General features: G+C 43.6%; 1 protein-coding gene across 1 annotated transcript in view; it reads left to right on the top strand.

Moving 5' to 3' along the window:
- OVCH1 (ovochymase 1) overlaps nucleotides 1-16,159 on the top strand; it is a 1,424,491-nt gene that overhangs the window by 1,383,982 nt on the left and 24,350 nt on the right. The window contains exon 32 of the mRNA XM_069628530.1: nucleotides 11,949-12,115. Coding sequence (XP_069484631.1) covers nucleotides 11,949-12,115 — 167 coding nt within the window. The remainder of the gene's footprint in view (nucleotides 1-11,948; nucleotides 12,116-16,159) is intronic.

Raw genomic sequence — 16,159 nt, 5'->3', positions numbered from 1 at the left:
AGAGTAGATGCTGACAAGAGAGGAGGGGTTGTTCACAAATGGGGTTTGAGTTCTGGTATGTCTAGAAGAGGGAGGAGATTGGCTTTGAGTTTTTTGGAGCTACAGACTTTAGCTGCAGGGGTTCAGGATAGTGTTTAGGGGGAGGCCTGGTAGGAATAGTGAATTGGATGCAATGGTGATCAGTCCATGGGAGTGGCACTATATCAGTGATAGTGGATGAGCAGTTGTGGTCTGCCATCCAGTCAATAGTGCAACCTTTACTGTGCGTTGGCTCAGTGACTGTGTGAGAACCCTAGGTCCGACAGCTCGTTGGCTTCACAGAGCCAGTGTTCTGTGACGGCCAGGAGGTCTAGGTCATGGTGGGTGATAAGGTCATTGATTTAGAGTGTGTGAGAGCGAGTGTTGATGAGGGCGCACTTGAGGGCAGGCCTGTGAGAGGGATTATTATGGGACTGGGCGGGATGAGGATTGGTGGTGAGGTGCGAGGATGGGGCCAAGGTAGGTTTGAGGGGGAGGGTGTGAGCGATGTTGGGGAAGGAGGGCTGGGTGTGGTGAGTCGAGTGGGGCTGTCGGCAGACTGGTGTCTGTTGTAGGTGAGAGAGTGGGGGGTATGCAGGGGCGGGTGCTTAGACAGTGATTTCAAAGGATAGAGGTGATGGGTAAGCATGGGTGAGTACTGGGCTCAGCGCGAGCCCTGAGCCTGTTGAGTCTCGTTTGTAGAAAGGTTTGACTTTCTAGTCTGGCCAGATGGTGGCAGGGTATGGAAGCCGATGAGGGTGTGGTGGTTTGGTTTTGTAATGGAGAGGAATGTGCATCATTGAGTGGTGGCAAAATGCTGGTGGTGAGCCAGTAAATGGCTAAACTGAGAGTTAATGATAGAGTATGGAGATGTGGGGTGGGGGAGCTGTGTGTGGGTTTGCGTGATTGGGAGAGGGCTGGTCTGCAGGTGGTGATGTGATACATTTGTGTAATAGGAATGCAGGCAGTGATTAAGTACTACCGGTAGGATAGGGTGCGGGGCATGAGCTGTGTACAGTCAGTTACTCAAATAACTCTAGGCGGGTAGGGCGCAGTACAGGAGGCAACAAATCTAGGCAAATTGGGTGCAGTATATGAAGTTCTAGACAGTTAATCAGATATTTCTAAGCAGATTGGGCACAAAGTCTGAGGCAACAATTAGATTATCAGTCAGATCTGGGCTAGTTGGGCGCAGTACATAGGGTGATGATCAATTAAGCAAGCAGGTCTGAGCAGGTTGGGCGTCATTAATCGTTAGTAAATGTTAAGCATTGGGCAAGAGGCAGGTGGGTACGACTACTGCAGTACAAGTGTGGGTGGGCTTTACGTCATATGCGGCGCAACAAATAAATGCAGGCATTACATAGTACGTATTAGGTTGTGAAAACAAAATCAAAATATCGAGGCTGAGTACCCCAAAGGGAAATACACCAAACACGGGTTACAAAAGAACATACAAAGTACTTTAATTTATACTGAATTCAGTTGCAAAGAACAGAACAAAATCAGATAGCTATCGGCCCTCAGTGCAACACAGCGAACTCCAGCGTGTTTCGGTGTGTTCAGTGAGAGACGCTGTACATTAGAATTCGGTGCTCTTTTATACTATTTGCGAACACGATGTCCAACCCTACTTCGGGTTAATATTCCTCTAATACATTACTGACCTCGGGTTCATGCCGAGTTCGCATATCCACATGTAACTAGTTTGCCTTTAATACATACGTCAACAAGCCCACACGGCAACTGTGTGTTTTGGGATTTCCCATACAGGTCTTTGCAAACATTAATACAATGTAGTTAAACAAGTGTTCTTAGTTCAGTATTTGAATACATTGTTCTTAACATATGCTCACGGATTAGTTTCATTGATGCGAGTAATCCTTTACACACAGGTCATCGAAGGACAGGGGTCTCAGTTCACGACCTCAACAAGTGGCCTGCAGGCAAGTTGCATATTAGCTACACACAGAGGTCAAGATGGCCATGTTGTATTTCGGAATGACATCGTCCACCATTTTAACTCACAGGGTGACTTTACAAAGCAAACCTAAAATGGCGAATTGACCTAAAATGGCGGCTTACATTGATTTTAAGGTCAGGACCTTGCAACACGGACTTTTCGCAAATGACTTACAAGCAGCTTGGCGTAGGCTAATATACATATATTCATTGCAGTAGGAGGCACGATATACTTTCTCATTTGACACGGTGGTGGGCCAGAATCATGGCAGAAATTGATTCCTCTTAGTATAGGATTGAGTCCCACTGTTGAAGTTCATTACGTGAGAGTGTCAAACGTAAGGCTAAGTAGAGCGGAGATCAGGGCATCTATGTATATATTGGCAGGTGAAAAACTGGCTTGATACCAGAGTGGCAATGTTAGATCTAGAGAGTTGTAGATATATACTCAAGGGAATAGCGGGCCTGTTGGCAGCAGGGGGACCCGTCGTCTGCACTGTGCTTTTGTACTGCACTGAATCACCATGATTTAGTTTCATAGTGCCACCTGAAGAAACTAGACTGCCAACTGAGGAGAGCAAGAGTTAAGTAACAGAGGAAAAGTGGTGATGGAGGTTGCAGACGCACGTAGGAAGTTGGGCAGGGGAAGGGGGCCAATGCTTTTTTACTGGGCATGTGACTAATTGGATTCCGCCTTGCAGGAGTACAAGGAGGAGTAGGGTAAAATGGCTCACTCAGCCCTCACACTTCTGCAAACCAAAACACAATGAAATCATGAAAGTAAAACCAGGAAAATTGAGAGATATAACTCCCTCGCCTTTTGTGGTAGCGCGAACCAAGGTAAGGCTTTACTCTTAAGAGGGGTGTGAAAGTGAACCAGTAGTGACCCCAACACAGTATCAGTACAAAATAAAGGGAATGTCCAATCAAGGTTCTATGAAAATATACACTTTTTAATAAAACACACAATCTGCATGTAGAACTAAAATATTACTATATAAAAACCCACCTCAAAGGAAAGAACAGAGAAGATGCGACAAAATGGGGAAAGTAGCTCTCTGAGTGTAGTTAGAGGTGCTGTAGATAAGGTACAACCATAAAAAGGATATTGGGTTCAAAACAGGAGTGATCATGATCTAACCAGTCTCTAGGGTCCTAGTGGACCGTGGGGGCAGTTCAGTGTCAACAGTACTTGCATTCAGTTCTTGGTGGGTTGACTCATCAGACCTGATGTCGAACCATGAAGCGAGATTATCAGGCTCAGTTCAGGCATGTAGGATCTGGCAGCAAGCGGGTTGAATGCGGGTGCACTGCGCGGTTAAACATCTACCGTTCAATGAAGCAGGTCGAGTTGGTCTCAAGAATGCTTCACAGTTGGTCAGGCCAAATCGGGCTTTGGCTGTTAGGAGAGGCTGGCGAGTGACGCTTCAGTGGTTTGCGTCAGTGGGTGACTGTCGTTGAAGTGGTAATCAAGGCTACGTCGATGTGCAGTCAATGAGGTGGCGGTTCTCGGTCTAGCTGGGTCTATCCCTGGTTGTAACGCCTGGTTAGAGTCGGCGAGTGACACTCCAGAGATTTGGTTTTGGTTCTCACATTGAACAGACACTTCGGACATAGCAGGTGACATGGTCCACTAGGGCACAATGCAGTGTCGAGCTGGTTTAGATGCAGTCCAATAGTTTGGCTGGTTGGAGGTATGCAGACACCAGCACCAGCGCCTTCTCTATTATTCAAGATGCAGGGAACACAGAGCAACAGGTTCTGTGTGATAGAACAGGGAGCTTTGACTGGTCTATGCCCTCTGTGAGGACTTTGCAAGGCACTCTAGGACAAGATACTCTAGTTCAGGGTCTGCTCTTCTGGCACCGAAGATCTGTTACAGACTGTTTGGTCCTGGTCAACAACACTGGTCACTCCAGATATTGTGTGGCAGTGGTTAAGGGACAGACATTCCTTTTTTCTTGGATGGCTCCTTCACCTCCAGCGGAGGGCTTTGGACGGTGTAACTGACCCAAAGGAAGGCCATGTGAGTTTTCAGAACATCTCTTCAGCCTTAAAGGTTCCTTGAGGAACTGAAGGGGTGCAAGACTTTCATTTAAGGGCACAAGTGCTCAGATGATTGGTCCCCTAAAGCAGGCTAGCTTTAGACCAATCCCTGCTCCTGGCTGTAGTGGACATTACCCTATTTATCTTGCTTTGCTCCATAGGAAGTAAAGGAGATGGGAAAGAAGCCATCCAACCTTGTTTATCATTGTCCGAGCACTCGTGACTACCCTACTCCTGCCCCCTTCCCTCCTTCTGACAACAGATATTTGGAAAAGCAGCACCTTGCTGTGAGGCTACTCTTCTTTAATGGGTGTGCTCCTTTGATACCTCTGTGAGGCTGTCTCTGGGGAGTATGGGGGAGGGTGTCACCAGCCCCCACAAAGAGAATCTAAGAGACTGGGTCCTCAGAGTTTCTGACCTGCCGTGTGGCAGTACAGCAGAGCGGACTCAAAGGAGCTTACCCATGTGCAATATTATTTGGGTCGTGGCCGCCATGATCAGAAGTATCGCCATGCACTATGCATAAACATGGGGATCTTGGAGATTACCCTGCCCACCAGCATGCGCTATTAATTATCATTGTAGTTTGGGTACAGGGGACATATTTAGATTGTCGCGCATGTGCTACAGTGACTTTCTGTTGCTGCAGAGGTCTAGTGGGCTTCTTGTGGCCTTTGAACTTTCCCTGCACCATGAGCAGAGTGGGTGCTGTGTATCGGGCTACTGATGCAGCGGGGCACAAGTGCACACTGCTTTTGGCATGGAGTTGCAACAAAGGAGGATCTGGTTAGCAGATTATACATTTGGAGAATGAATCGCCCACATAATTTATGTACTAATAATCAAAAAAGCCAGTGCTTTGCACCATTGCCAGATGGCAATTCCTTACAGCATGCTTCATAGATGCAGCACAGGAAAGTATGAAACTGGACGACTCATTTTCATTCCATCAAGTGCTTCACGCCAATGAGTTTTTGACTCTTGATGCCAGTGTGCCTTGATTTTCTTCAGTTTCTCTAGTGGTTTGATGCACTTAATCATGAGTAAATCAAATTATGTTGTGCAGTCTACCTTGGCAAGACAGTTGCACCTGATCACGTTTCTTTCTTTGGCACATTTCCTTGGGTAAACTACACAGCTACACTGTTTGTGCACATTAGTAAAATGTTTTCAAACAGATTGTGTGAAGTTAATTGAAATTAACTATATTACATGCTTAAATTGGGCTAAAGAGTTTTAACTACTTGTCATTGAAAGAGAAATTCAAGATTTATCATTGAAACACCTTTTCATATTTTGTCATTAATCGTTACTTCGAGCCCCATCTATCTGAGCCAGCAAAAGAAAATTGTATGCCTGGCATTCATACAAATAATTGAGGCAAATGCTGTGTATTCTTTGACCCCGATCTTTTCTTTCGCAACTCATATTTCGTCTATCTTGGTCTAGTCTTTCATTTGTTTAATATCGGGAACATTTGCCACTTGCTTACTTTCTCTTCTAAGACTCTGCATCAGTCCCTGGTCACCTCTCAACTTTATTAGAACACTCTAGTGGTGTTTCCACTAACCTGATTGGCAGATTAAACATAGCCCGTAAATTAATTGAGGACACTTACCTTCGCAGCCACCCATAACAGAACACTCCCTGCATTAACTGCAATTGAACACGGCACACAGAACTGAAACAGTTAAAGTTGTGTACCGTGTTGCTGTTGAAGTGTCTGCCGTGACCCCACTCCCTCAATGAAGTAAACTTCCTATGTACTTTTGTTTTCACTACTAATGTCCCCATATGACGTGTGCGCACCAGCACAACTTTATATTGCATAAATGCCATTTAGCACAGATCCAACGCCTCATAAATCATGCTCTACCTGCTCTGCAACCCAGCATAACATGGCCCCTGACCCCTCACAGAAAAGAAACTTTCTGCTGCACCAAGGAGCAAACCCATCAAAAAGTAGACCGCTCTTAAGCAAATCAATACCCACATGCTAAGCAGCATTGGCCATTTGTTTTTAACTAATTTGTAACTAATGGTGCCCTGCATTTGCATATATTTTTTTTTAAGTCTGGGCAAAAACCTCACACCTGCATTTACCCCAATAAAAAACTCCACCCACCACTAATTATCTCGCACAACCACACAAAGAACTACAACCAGGAAAACGCCAGTAGGGAAGCACCTTGTGTTTTCTAACCTCTAACCTTTTTCCCAATAAATACTTAATTTCTGTAGCATTTGTCATTTGTCCTTTGTTCTAATTTAATTAAATACGAAGGGTGTTCCAGCTTTATGGACCTGCAGCTCGGGCCGTACCAGGGGTATGTCCTTTTTCCCCCTACGTTCGATCCTGCATTCAGCTGTCAGGACTCTGTTCAGTCTCCCTCTGCTCACATTCCCTACCTTGCCTGTCTTAAAAGGCTCACAGTCCACGTCCTTGTGAATTTAGTTTTCTTTGGCTCGTCTGTCTTCAAATGTATCCATGCTCTTTCCCCTTCTTACTTCTGTTCATTGATCGCCCTCTTATCAACCCACTCACAATCTTTGGTCTTCACATTTCTTTCTCTTTTGCCTTCTTTCACATTTGCCTGCCTTGTGCAGCTTCTCGCTTTTGCTCGTTCAAGTATCTTGCCCCTAAGCACTGGCATTCTCTCCCTTTTGAAATTCATTCTTGACCTTCTCTTATTCATTGCAGTTCAATTTACTTCACAATTGACAGATTTGCGGGAGCTCCAGTGAGGTGCATGCATTTAATTCACATCAAGGTACAGTAGGTTAAACAAGTGACGTATGATTAAAACATTTGTAGAATGATGTGTTAAGATTGTTGTTCAAGGTTTTTTTTTGAATCCGTAAGGGAATGGCAACGGAGTCCCTCATAGTACAAAAGCAAATTTGCGATAAAATTAACTATGTGCTGTGCAGAATTAACCACAGCCAAACCTTTAAAGTATGTACAAGTAGATGTTACTGATGTATCCAATTTAGTATCGGACACCAAATTAAAATTCCCCCACTTAATATGGTGACCATAAGTGTACAGGTGTTAGACCTAGCCCCAACTGTAACTTCAGTAATATCTAGATTTTAGACATCTACAGAGTAACATTGACTCCTGTTAAACAGAAATTTCATTTTCAATCCCACCAATGAGATTGAAAACTAAAATTCAATTTTCAAAAAGATCCATTTCCTTCAAGAACGTCTAATTTAATTTTTGTTCTTACTATGTTAGCCTTTCTTGTCACCTAGTCCAGCAGTTCCTTCTTGAGTTTAGCCATGTTGAGCAATGTCTCAGGATGGAGCGCTCAAGAGTTTACCCAAAGAGTAGTATTGTGTTTATTGCATTGCTTCGACTACGGACTAAGGGAAGACAATCTCCTACCATTGTGTAAAATGTGTAGCAATTGAAATAGAAATGGATAGAAAAGTAATTTTGTCCATTTGAGTTTTTGACCAAATTAAGTTTGAAGATGTATATTCTAGGCAACAGTAAATATTAAAGTAATTATGGCAAGATGTGTCAAATAGGAGCCAAATGAGAACTTTAAAAGTGCGGACTTGAATATGAAGGCTGATCAAAAGAACATAGGACACATCACATACATTTTCAAAGGCTAGGGGCCAAATTCACAAAAGTTGCTTTGAGTAACTGACTCACACCAGACTTGCACCTCAAGAGGGCAAGAACACTCACAAAAGAGGTTACATGGATAAATTCTTACTTAGACCTGAGGCAAGTCAGGTGTAAGCCAATTTTTTGTTTTTTTATGCCATATGTAGTTCTACTTCACCTACTGTATTACAGTTCCTAGCAAGTTTCTGGACTATTCACCAAAACAATGCCTTGGAAACATTGCACCCGGCTTGCTATATGTAATCCTTCCAGGAGTGTATTGCCCAGCTCACTTGTTGTAGGAATAGAACGTACAGCACGCTCTACAGCCGTCTCCTGGACTCTGGCCCATTGCATGCTTCTCAGACCTCTAGTCTTAGGCTGCCTTTTTCGGAATCTTGAGAAGCCCTTTATAGGCCTCACATAGGTTACTATGATTCAATCCAGACCAGTTGCTGCACTTTATGTATAGTCCCCCCAAGGAGCAGCGCCTCCATCCTTTCTTCCAACTGCTTCTCTTAGAATCCCCTCAATCTTCCAGAACTGCTTCATTCCATATTCAAACTAGGAGAGCTCACTTACAGATGTAAATTTAAAGTTCTAATGTGTAAACCCAATAACGGAAATGCAAGAAAAAATATATTAAACTCCCTCCTCTCACAGATTGGCCCTTTGTTACCTGGCAGTGCCCTTGTCCATGCTACTTGAGAGCTCCCATCCATTTGTTGCAAATCTTGTCTTCAATGGTGATGACTGCATCCTTGTACACCTGCACTACTTTCTGAGGGCCACATTACCTGCTCATTTTAGGAAATATGACTCCTTTTTTCAGACACACAAGGTCTCCCAATTGAAAACCTACCTCCTTTTGTTTTTTCCTTGAAGATCACAAATTGCCTTAATTCTCTCATTTTTGTTCAATACGAATTCCCTCAATTGCTCCTCGTCCCATTCAACAAAGCATGCCCATCCCAACCAAGGTGGCCACACTGCACCAAGTTAAGTCCAAGAGAATCATCCCTGTCGTGGAATGAGGGGCCAACCTATATGCACACTCTTCCCCAATACCGCTTTCCAACTATCCTCCACCCTCAAGTGAATGGTTTGCATCTGGGTGCAATTGAACCAAATGCCTCATTGGTCTGTGGATGGGACAGAGATGTCTTAAGGTGCGTAAACCCTAGACCCCACAGAAACCAACTTGACAATGCCAACTGAACTCCATTATTTTATTATTTTTTCTTGTTTTTATTGGTTTGTTCAACCTTTAAAAGGAAAATAAAAAAAAATACGAAACAGCACACCGATCACTCCCCTACGAATTTCCCTTTGCTCCCTCCCACCCTCCTTAAAGGTAAGCTGCTTTGGGACCAGAACAGACTAACCAGTCTTCCTTTCGTCTCATACAGTACTTGGCTGTGTCTCTTCTTCCAACCAAGTTTTTAGGATTTGTAAGAAGTTTATTAGAGCAAACAATGCTGCTCTATTGAGTCCTTCAAAGAGAACTTGCCACCACTCTTCAGTGCTCCTTGTACGGTGTATGTTGATCACAGGGGCAAAACAACAGCCCCTTTGTTGGTCCAGAGTCTGCCAAGACATGGTCAGATGTTTCAAAGTTTCCTTGGCCTCGTTACAAAATCGACAGTTAAAGTTGAAATTAGTTTGTTTGGACCTAGTTCCCATGCGATCTTTTGTCGGGAAGACATTTAGTCTAAAGCGCATGTCTAAGGCCCTTGCATGCTGATTCGGAAGGCGCATTAGGTAATTAGCACGTTGGTCATATGCTTTAGTCTCACCTGGTGCTTCAAGCATTGATGAAGAGCGTGCTCTTCGGTCACAGGTTTGGATCCAATCCAATTTCCAAAGCTGCTTCTTGGCAGCCTCCGGATTGTCCAGTAACAGAGAGAGAGTGATATTGTATTCTTCAAGTAGATCTTGAGACAGGCGATTCCATTTTGCAAGAATGGTATTTGCGTTTTCCAGGTCCGGCCTGTGTAAAATGCCAAATTGGGGTGCCTTGTCCGTCAGCATTGTTTTACGATATAAACTTAGCAGATTCCAAGCAACTCTAGCGTGCATCGAAATCAACCCTAATTCATAACTTATACACGTAGTTGATGTACCCTTTGGTAATTTCAACACTCGTGACCCGAAGATGTTTTCTAGTGTATTCCAGAGCTCGTACGAGGACCCAAATGCATTTTCCCCTCCATTATCAGTCAGTTTTTTGCTGGAAAAACCTGCTTTGGAAGGCCTGGTACAGAAAACTCACCACAGCTCTGGAATCTGCTTTAAACACCACTTTTAGCTCCACCCATTTGGAGTATAAATCGGCCACCAGAATGTTTTCCCCTTCACTCCAAGTGGTCCATATAGATTGAGAGCCACATATTCCCAGGGCAAAGCGGGTAGTTCAAGGGGTCTCATTACACAAAGCACAACCCCTCACTATCTCCACATCCGCATCAATTTTATCCCACCAATGGTGTCCTCGAAGCCTCACTTAGGTCTTCATCATCCCTAGATGCCCATTGTGTCTTGCCTCCAACATTCTTTTCCACCCCACAAAATTGTATTACCTTGCCGCCCGTGTAAATATAACTGTCTATACTTCACTAATGTCTCCTCCCACAGGTCCCACTTCGACATAGTAACTTCCCTCAAAACATCCTCCATAGCCTTATCCCACTCTTTATAAACACCACTGCTGCACCTGAAACACTTGCTCGTCTCTTTACTCAATGTCATCGCCTCTTCTCTCCTGTCCTTCCCTCGCAGCATGGGACAGCAAATCTGCGACCATATTCTCTTTACTAGGTATGTGCTTCTCAGTGAAATCCTGTCCCTGCAATGACGCTCACTGCATTACCCTGTGCAAGACCCCTTCAACGCTCCACTACGGGTTGTTGATGGGTGCGAATTACACATTTTCTTCCTCACAAAAACTCAACTTGTTAACTGCCCAACCCACACCAATGGTCCTCCTTTTGAGGTGGTTTCCTTGTGATAATTTATTTTCAAAGTTTTATCATAATTGCATTTATGGCACACAATCCATGAATACATTTCAGTTATACTTGTTAAAGGCAGGATCAGACAGGAAATTATTCAGTTCACCCTCTACCTCTCCCCATCTATTTCTCCCACCCTGTCCCCTCATTCTCGCCCCACTCTCGCCCCTCCCCCTTACTCGATGTAACTAGCGCCTATATTCCCAAGGGTTCTGAGCGCTGCAATAAATGCAAAAATAAATAAGTAAAATGGATTTCTGACCTCTTGGCCAGTTGGGAATACTAGTTTTGAACCTCGTGACTTCATCCTTACTTTGCTATTATTGGTTCCTTCACTAATATTTACCAGCACTGCCATTCTAATGATTTTCAAGGAGGCGGGTGCAGAGCTCTTAAGCTGCTACATCTGATGCCCATTCTAGAATTCTATTTATTAAATGGCTCATTCCACAGGTTGTACTGTCCAGCTAGTTCTATACCTTATATTGGACTTGCATGTCTTTTATGCAGGAATGCCTTTGCTCATTCTGAATGAATGTATTGCCATTCTGGGGGCTAGATAACGAAGTATAAGTCCACATAAGCTTCAGTGGACTTGGACTTTTAGATATAGGGTTTGGTTCCATCTGTGTGCGGCTTGGGTGTTGGCCTTCAAGCCTATACTCTGAATGTATGCTTCAGACTGTGCTTTGCTATTGAAATGCTGAGCACAGTGCATGACTTGCAATAGTGATCATAAGGCCTATGCTATGGTGAGAATTGTTGCTAGTCTTATTCTCGTTCCCTTTTATGCAGTAGGAATGTATGTGACTTTGATCTCTTGTCATTGAATATTCCACAAGATATACAGCCTTTCTTCACTAGCACTCAACTGATTTGAAATGTGAATGCCGAAGCCCTGCTAGAATGTGTGACCCTAGTCAATAAATAGCTCCTCGCTAACACCTAGCACCGCACACCCTCCACTCCCCATCTAACCTGACACGGAGCGATCTGCGCCCCCATTTTCCTCCACTGGTTTCTTGCTGTCATATTGCCGCCCTCCCCCTCTACCTTCGTTAGCACAACACTCTCTTGCACCCCTCACTGTGTACTCCCCTGCCACCCCCCAAAGACTTGTAAAGTTTTCCAGTGCTTCCGAAGCTAGTTCCGTGCTCAATAAATACTCTAGTAACGCTGTACCTAGCATCCAATGATTGAGGCGACTCTGGCTCTATTATCCAACATATTGTAAGGTTTCACTGTGATTGAAAAAAAAATATTTTTTAACATGTGTGTTTCCTGCTCAGCCCCTCAGGTACTAGAATCCTTGTGGGAAGAACTCGTTTGGCCGAGGCAAATTCCAACGACTATTCCTTTGTGAAGAAAGTATACAAAACTCCACAGTACGATGAAGATGCATTTCCACCTCTGTTAGATATCATGCTTGTGGAGTTGACCAAACCTCTGAATATAGGTATGTAATCAGTGTCCATTTCACAAATAGTTAATTTTCTGCTCTGAATACTTGGCCAGACTCTTCTACGCAAGCAATCTGACAGGCATGCTAAGGGACACATGTTTTACTTATGGGGCTATTACTGGCTTACTCTAGGGGCCGATTCCAAATACGTTCTCATGTTTCCAGTGCTAGTGGCTTTGTCTGAACATCATTACCTTGCTCACTGGATTAAGGGGCTCGAGCTGCTCCTCGCAGGTGAAGCGCGTCGGTGCAGAAGCTTGCCTAAATGTTGGTTTACACTGGTTGAGTTAGGCTTGCATGACTCTTCTGTATGAGATGGGCTGATTTTCCGACATTATGGTAAAGGTAACTGCTGAAAAGGCAAACCTCATAATGGAAAAAGGGGCAGCTGCATAAGGGAAGATGTCAAAAGTGCACATCTGTCCGAATGTTGGGAATTCCCTCTTATAACATTCCTATTTTAGAAGTTTCCTCAGGATTTGACAGCCTTAAATCTGGTAATATGAAATTGCAATTCATTGACGACTCTGGTTTGTGTAGATTACAAAACAAATCCTTTTTCTTTGTACACACATGGATTTACGTTTTGATGTGTTCATTGATAACCTCACAGCACAACTGTATTGCAGTACAATATTTGATTTCAACATGAGTTGTATGTTAACCTTTTTCACATATGCTGACTATGGTTAATTCAGTGCAGATGTTCCCTCGTTTTATCCTCCATTGCTTCAAGGGTTTAAGTTTTATGTTTATAACCGTACAAATGTCTGAGTGCAGTCTCTGAATATTCTTTAACAGATGCCTGCAAAGGTCTGAACTCATCATTTGATAAATTGGTTTGGAAATCTCCCATTGATGAATAATTAGAATGCCATTCCTTGCTAATGTTTTATTTAAAGTAAATATACTTTTTATTCCAATGCAAAGTTAACTAAGTAAATGTAGCTCACTTTATACAAATGGTCTATATTCTTGGTTCTAAAAGTTATTTTTGATAGTAAGATGGTACACTTGGTGTGAATTTTGCCACTCATGCGAGTTCTTTGAACTGTTGCTTGATGTTCTTTCCAATTTCTGTTAAATTCTTGAATCGCATATTATTTTTAGTAATGGGTTTATTTCTTTAAAATCAGCATTCTCTCCAATCCGAAAGATGCGTGGTGGTGGTCTTCAATAGTACATAGGTGATAACAGTATTTTTCTCCAATAGTGTCCAGACAAAAGTTGATGAATATATACGGTTGGGCGTGGATATTTTGACTGGCGTTTGGCCATTTTGAAGACTTCCCTTAATCATCCTTCTATATGAAGGCAGCAGCTTGGCATACATACGTATATCATCAGAGACCTGAACTCTTATTAGCTATTTGCTGAGTTCACCTGCATTATAGTTGCTTATATATCTGTAATTAAGCAATAGACCCCAATGGGCGGGGGCATTGCCAGGTCAGATAATGCCCCAGGACCGAGTTGCAGGCCTGAGCAAAGTGAGGTTCGTAATGTTAGCCCCGGGACATTACCAAACCCGGTAATGCCCCCATCCAGAGGGGAAACCTTGCTTCAGGGATCCTAATAGAAACGGAAGGTTTGCAGTTTCTCAACTTAGAAAAAAACTACAACCCAAAATGACTGCCATGGACAAAGGTGAACGGAACTACAGGTAGTGCTTTCTCGTTTTCACGGCAGCTGTTGCCACAACGGAATGCGCAAGGAATGTTCTCGGTAAGGGACAAGGGAGCGCCAGGTAAGTTGTCGGGTGGTGGGTGTGGGTAAGGGATGTGTAAAGTAGTCGCGGCACATGGGGGAGCAATTACTTTTGTCCTGGCGGGGAAGATGGCAGCCGCCCGCTTCCGAGGAGACTTCAAAAGGTGGCATTACCAGGAGGTAAACGCCTGGTTCCAAACTTCCTGTTTGGCTGGGAGGCTGCGAAACCCCCACGCCCCTGTGGTGCTGTGTGTGAATTTTCACTTCTTGATCTTTATGGTTTGTTCTGTCAATTGTTACCTTTTGTTTAAAGACCTTTGTTTGCACACCTGAACTACTGGAACTCCTAAAATATACAAATTAGAAAATGTGTAATGCTTTGAGACATGACCAAATAACATCTGAAGGAAATAGCATTCTGTGCCTAATTCCTCATTAGGTTTGCTGGCTGGCTTGCTCCAGTATTTGCAGGCTCCTTATTTGAATGCATAACATAGCAAACCGCCAGGTGTTCACTTTTCAGCTAATCTTCCGAATCCAGCACAAGTGAAGTTGGTGAAAAAGACTACTTTTTGAAAAAATGAACTGCGATTAAAAAAAAAAAAAAAAAAAGCCTGGTTTCCTGTGGGACTGAAAGTATCTACCAATGGAGTCCACCTACTTCAGCCTTATTTGGATTGCACTTCAGGCAGTTTTGTTCCATCTATACAGCCACCTTGGAGAGTTAATCCTTGCATGACAACACAAGTATGTAATGGTCAGGGTGACCAAGATCAGAGAATGCTTTGGTATAATCCATGCACATTCTAGAAGTGTTGGAAATAAGACACTGACATTCTGCTTTAGACCAAAGCCTGATGCGAGTGTCAAAAACATTGCAAATGGAATCTAAGTGTGTTGGATTATTTCACCTTTAGGCCTTCGTGGGCCATAATTTACATTCAAAAAAGTAATTGGACGAGAGGCTTGCTTTTCTGAAGTAGTGTTCAAGCCTCTACCCTACTAGTGCCATTCTACTGAAGCGCACACAAGCATAGATTAACCTAATCTCCACATGCTATGTCCCAATGAGCTCTGTGCCTGCTTCTCAGGATATTCGATAACATGACCTGTTTTGTGTAGATCAATAAGATGTCTTGTAACACATCCCCTTGGTGTTGAGAGGCTGTGGAGAATTCTAGGATTTGTCACATAAGTGGTGGCATTACCCCAGGCAGAAATTCTTAAGAAGGCAATGCTAGCAAACTCTTTAAATTCAGCTTCCCCTGGATGCATTTGCTATAAACATATCAAGCAGATTCTATCATGGTGAAAAATGAGTTTGAGCTTTTATCCTTCTGTTTCAAAGACGAATGAGATTTTGATGTACCCAATTCATGACCCACATTCAACATGCATTGCTTTAGAGAAGAACATTTAACTTGGCCTTGTACAATGTGACCCATGCCATTTTTGTAGGCTTTATTTTGTATTACAAAGGGAGTCAGGGGGAGCCTTTCAAGGAAAGGCAAGCCACAAAGAACACTTCACATATGGTTGTATGTTGGTGAGGTGGTGAGGTTGGTTAGGTCATGAAGCGTTTATGCTGTGATAGTCCCATATCAGAGGCTGTGTGATGCGACTGAAGTGACTTGGGAGGGGCCACCTGCACCATGATGTGGCCCCACAATCCTCAGTCCATCACCACCAAGTCCAAAATCTTCCCACAAGAACTTGTCAATCTTTGGACTTGGCTGCCCTCAGGACTACTATACAGATCACTTTGAGATCCATAATGGTTTAAACAAAGGAAACCTTTAGTAGCAGAGCCAATGCATGCAGGTGCCCGTGGGCCTGATTTGCGGTGGTTTGTGGGAATAAGGACGCTGTAAGACTGCAAATTCACCTACTGGGTCAACAAAAGCACGTCACTGTGGATCATACAAGATTCACAAATGTTTCTCAGCTCCTTGAAGGCTCAAGCCATAGACTCAAACACCGGCATACACAATTGTTCGAGCCACAGAAATTCCACTAGCAAATGGAAAAGGAGTATGAGGATTTAGCACAAATTCTCCTCCCTGAACTGTCTGTACACTCTTCAGTCAACCAGTCCAGAGAGAGGTAGGAATGCTTCTGGCTCTTTTCCAGCCTGTAAAAGAAAGCAGTCAGGTTCATCTCGTTTTTAAACTGTAAAATCCATGCCCCCTCCTTAATCCCTCTAGATTTGAACCCTGCCTTAGAGAGAGGGACGTGAAGTCCTTGACTCTAAGCAGTATCTCCCTCATTATGCCAGAGTCCATAGACCCGAGCAGACTGTCCTGATAGTAGGCAAGGCCAAAAACACAGAAG

The sequence above is a fragment of the Ambystoma mexicanum genome, chromosome 12 (genome assembly GCF_040938575.1).
Source record: "Ambystoma mexicanum isolate Mex_15411 chromosome 12, UKY_AmexF1_1, whole genome shotgun sequence".
Classification (NCBI taxonomy): Eukaryota; Metazoa; Chordata; class Amphibia; order Caudata; family Ambystomatidae; genus Ambystoma; species Ambystoma mexicanum.
This window is presented reverse-complemented; position numbering and strand designations above follow the sequence as displayed.